Raw genomic sequence first — 3661 nt, forward strand, 5'->3', positions numbered from 1 at the left:
AGCATAAAATGTAACGTAAAATAGTGTACTAAGTATGCTGAATCAATCATATGAAGCAAATTGGATTTATAATCATGTGCTATACATATTAGATAAGCAAATCATGTGTATAATGCTATGATCATAAAATAGTATTATCTTGTATCGATCGTGTTACCAAATTTGTACGAATGCACCAGAGTGCAATCATATTATACTAAATTATAAGATTTAGTTCCTAAAGAACGCAATCCTCTAAGTTAGCATGAAATTTGAAATCACACATAGTGCAATCACATTAGAATTTGAAATTGAAAATTGAATAACAAAGATAAAGATAAACTTCTCAAAATTTATATTGTCATTACAAACATCGTTAAAATATGTACATTGTTCTTGAAAATAAACAGGAAATCTAGAGGTTTAAATGATCATAAGCGCTTGATCATTAGCTTTAGCCTCATTGATGTTGAATGCTCGTCCATTAGCATTGGCAAGATTGGGGCAGTTCCGCTTGAAATGATTTAAGTCACCACAATTGAAACATGCTCTTGGGCGAGTCTGAGTAGGGGCTACTCGATTCTGGATACGACAGGTCAAAGCTAGATGTCCAAATAGACCACAAATTGTACATTGGCGACAAGGGGAATTTGATGCATGGTGATAATTGCAATGATTACATCGAGGTTGCTTTCCACGGTAAAAACCTTTGAAGGGTACCGAGTTTAGTGGAACAGGTGCATGAATTGCAAAATTCTTTGAAACCTTGCGCTTCTTAGAACTTTTAGAAGATTTGGTCTTTGATCTTTTTGAATTCTTGGTAACAGATTCGGTGTATTGTCTCTTGTCTCCTTGTCGAAATAACTTACCTTTTCTAACCTGTGAATCAGTCAAGATAGCAACTAATTCCTTAGCCTCCCTGAGCGTTGCAGGTTGGCTGCTAGTGACAATGTCTTAGACAGGGTCAGGTAAACCATCGATGTATTTCTCAATGGCCCGATCCAAAGGTGTGACCACAGTGGGGCAAAGTAGGCTTAACTGTTCAAATCGGTCAGTGTAGGCACGATTTTCCCCACTATCCTGTTTTAAATAGTAGAACTCATTTTCAAAAGCCCGAGTTTCACTTCGTGGGCATAATTCTTTCTTCATAAGATCTTTAAATTCTTCCCACGTCAGTTCCACTGCTACCTCGGCACCTCGGTCCCTCATAATACCATTCCACCAAGTGAGTGCTCTCCTTTGAAAGACACTCGAAGCGAAATCTACCTTTCGCTCATTGGGACACTGAACATGGCGGAATGTGCTTTCTATACTTTCGAACCATTGTAAGAGTGCGGTTGCTCCTTCATACCCAAAAAATTTTAGCGGTTTGGCTGAATTAAAGGTTTTGAAATTACACTGGGCATTGTTGTTGTATATCTGATGAATCGGGGTTACTACGCCTGGAAGCACTGCAGCCATTTGCTGAGCGACAAGGGCTGTGACTTCTTCATTGGTTTGAGGTTGTGCATCTCGTCGAGGAGGCATTTTGAAAATAAAATAGGATCTCGTAGAGTCGTGAAATGAAATGAGATTCATTTCAACTGTATTGAATCAAACATATCACCGAAGGTAATATGATGAAGTAGTATTGGGAAAAGAAGGATGCTTTGATTGTCATAAATGTTGGTGCACTACGTCTATCGACTTCGTCTTGTATCGAGTCTTACACTAGATTGTTAGATCAGGGCACGTTGTTCGAGATATTAAAATTAGAGGTGATTTCGCATGAGACATGTGATTCCGCTTGAATGTGACATGTATCATTTCAAGCAAAATCAGATTTGTTAATTCCGCTTGAAATGGCATGTGCCACCTTCAAGCGAAATCAGAACTCTATAAATAGCAGTTCAAGCGAGATCATATGTAACAGGTCATGATTTGTATACCGAGGTGCTGCCGGTTTGTCCAGTGGTTGTAATCAGTGTTAATTCAATCAGAAAGAAGTTTAAAGTGATTTGTAAGCTGTTTCGAAGTCTATTTCTCTGTTTCCGCCTTTGAAATAGATTAAAACTCCTCTGAACGACTCGTTCGGGTTACAAAACGATCCTACAAGTGGTATCAGAGCTCAGGAGGTGGAGTTCTTACCGATTCAGCTCAAAATTTCTGTTTTCTACACCTTCTTTTCAATATTAACTAGTTTTCACGGTTAAAATCAGATAATATTTTCATATATTGTGTAAAACTGTGTTTTAACAAACCCTTGAGAGTTTCAGACTTAAATTAAAATAAAAAATGACTAAAATGGACCAAAGTTCCGATTCCGCTTGAACGAACATCTTTGATTCCGCTCGAGATTGAGATTTCGCTTGGCTGTTTCCGCTTGAAATAGTCTTATTTCGCTTTAGTGAGCTATTTAGCTTGAAAAATTTCAAGCGAAATCTGTTATTCCGCTCCAAATTGAGTGATTCCGCTTGAGTGGGTATTCAGCTTGAACTGGTTATTTCGCTTGAAACTGTGAGTTGGTGATTCTGCTTGAAGAGGGTATTCCGCTTGAAGACGTAATTTCGCTTGAGTCTGATTTCGCTTGAAAGTATCAAGTTTTTGAAAAATTTTGCCGAATCATGAGTGAAGAATTTTACAACACGTTTGCCACATCCCCGACTACTCCAGCTTCCATTGCTCAAAACATGAATTTGGAAAATGAGAGTGGAACATTGCAAAAACCCCCGAAGCTAATGAGCATTGAGGAGTATTATGGCTGGAAAGATAGATTTGAAAATTGGGTTCAAGCTAATCACTTGAGATCTTGGGAGTGTATTCTGAAAAAGTATGTTCTACCACGTACTGATCTGTAAGTTGAAAAAACAATCTCTGAGTTTACCGATCAAGAACGAGACATGTACAAAGCTGAAAAAATGATGATCAGTCTACTTCAGCAAGCTATTAAAGAAGACATCTTTGTGTCACACCCCCAAAATCCCACACGCGGAGTACCACCGCTTGGGAGCGTGACATGACCAGGATCAAGCCATCAATCATATCAAACATAGCATTTAATAATAAAAGTAGATAATGTAATTCATCACGACATGATTGATGTTCAAAACCAAACTTTGTTTAGGTAGCGGAAGCATATAAATAAACCCAACATAGTTAATAGTTTGAAATGTCATAAATATTTAGCAATCATTCACTAATCCTTGTCCACAACGACCTGCTCCTTCCTTGTGCAAGCTCCGTATGTACCTAAGGTCCTGCAAGGCATGCAGCAGAGAGTCAACAACTAGTTGAGCGAGTTCACAGTTAATAGTTCAGTAATAGTATAGTGTGAGTAGTAAGTTCGTTCGTTATAGCATATATCGTATTTCCATCGCGGCCTCCCAGGCAGGTATGCGAAGATATTAGGGGATGTTCCTCCCAAGTATTTGTTGGTGCACTTGTGTCTGTACTTTGTCTGTATTTTGTAATGTATAAAACGATGTCTTTTGTTAGTCTTGTTTACGTCTTGTGTTTGGTGTGTATATGTGTTTGACTGTATGTTTGACCAAGTCAACCATCCTCCTGGTTTGACTTGGCCAAACAGTCAACACTTAGTGGTAAGTTATGTGTGCTTCGAAGGATGTCATCGAAGGATGTTTTGTATCCTTCGATGACCTCGAAAGATAGCCTTCGATGGATACATATGGACCTCGAAGGATAT

General features: G+C 38.5%; 1 protein-coding gene across 1 annotated transcript; it reads right to left on the reverse strand.

Annotated features, from left to right (window-relative positions):
* Window positions 1-933: 933 nt before the first annotated feature.
* On the reverse strand, window positions 934-1506 carry LOC110933502. The gene has a single exon (XM_022176721.1). The coding sequence runs from the start codon at window positions 1504-1506 to the stop codon at window positions 934-936; it is 573 nt and encodes a 190-aa protein (XP_022032413.1).
* Between the last annotated feature and the right edge of the window lie 2155 nt (window positions 1507-3661).

The sequence above is a fragment of the Helianthus annuus genome, chromosome 4 (assembly GCF_002127325.2).
Source record: "Helianthus annuus cultivar XRQ/B chromosome 4, HanXRQr2.0-SUNRISE, whole genome shotgun sequence".
Classification (NCBI taxonomy): Eukaryota; Viridiplantae; Streptophyta; class Magnoliopsida; order Asterales; family Asteraceae; genus Helianthus; species Helianthus annuus.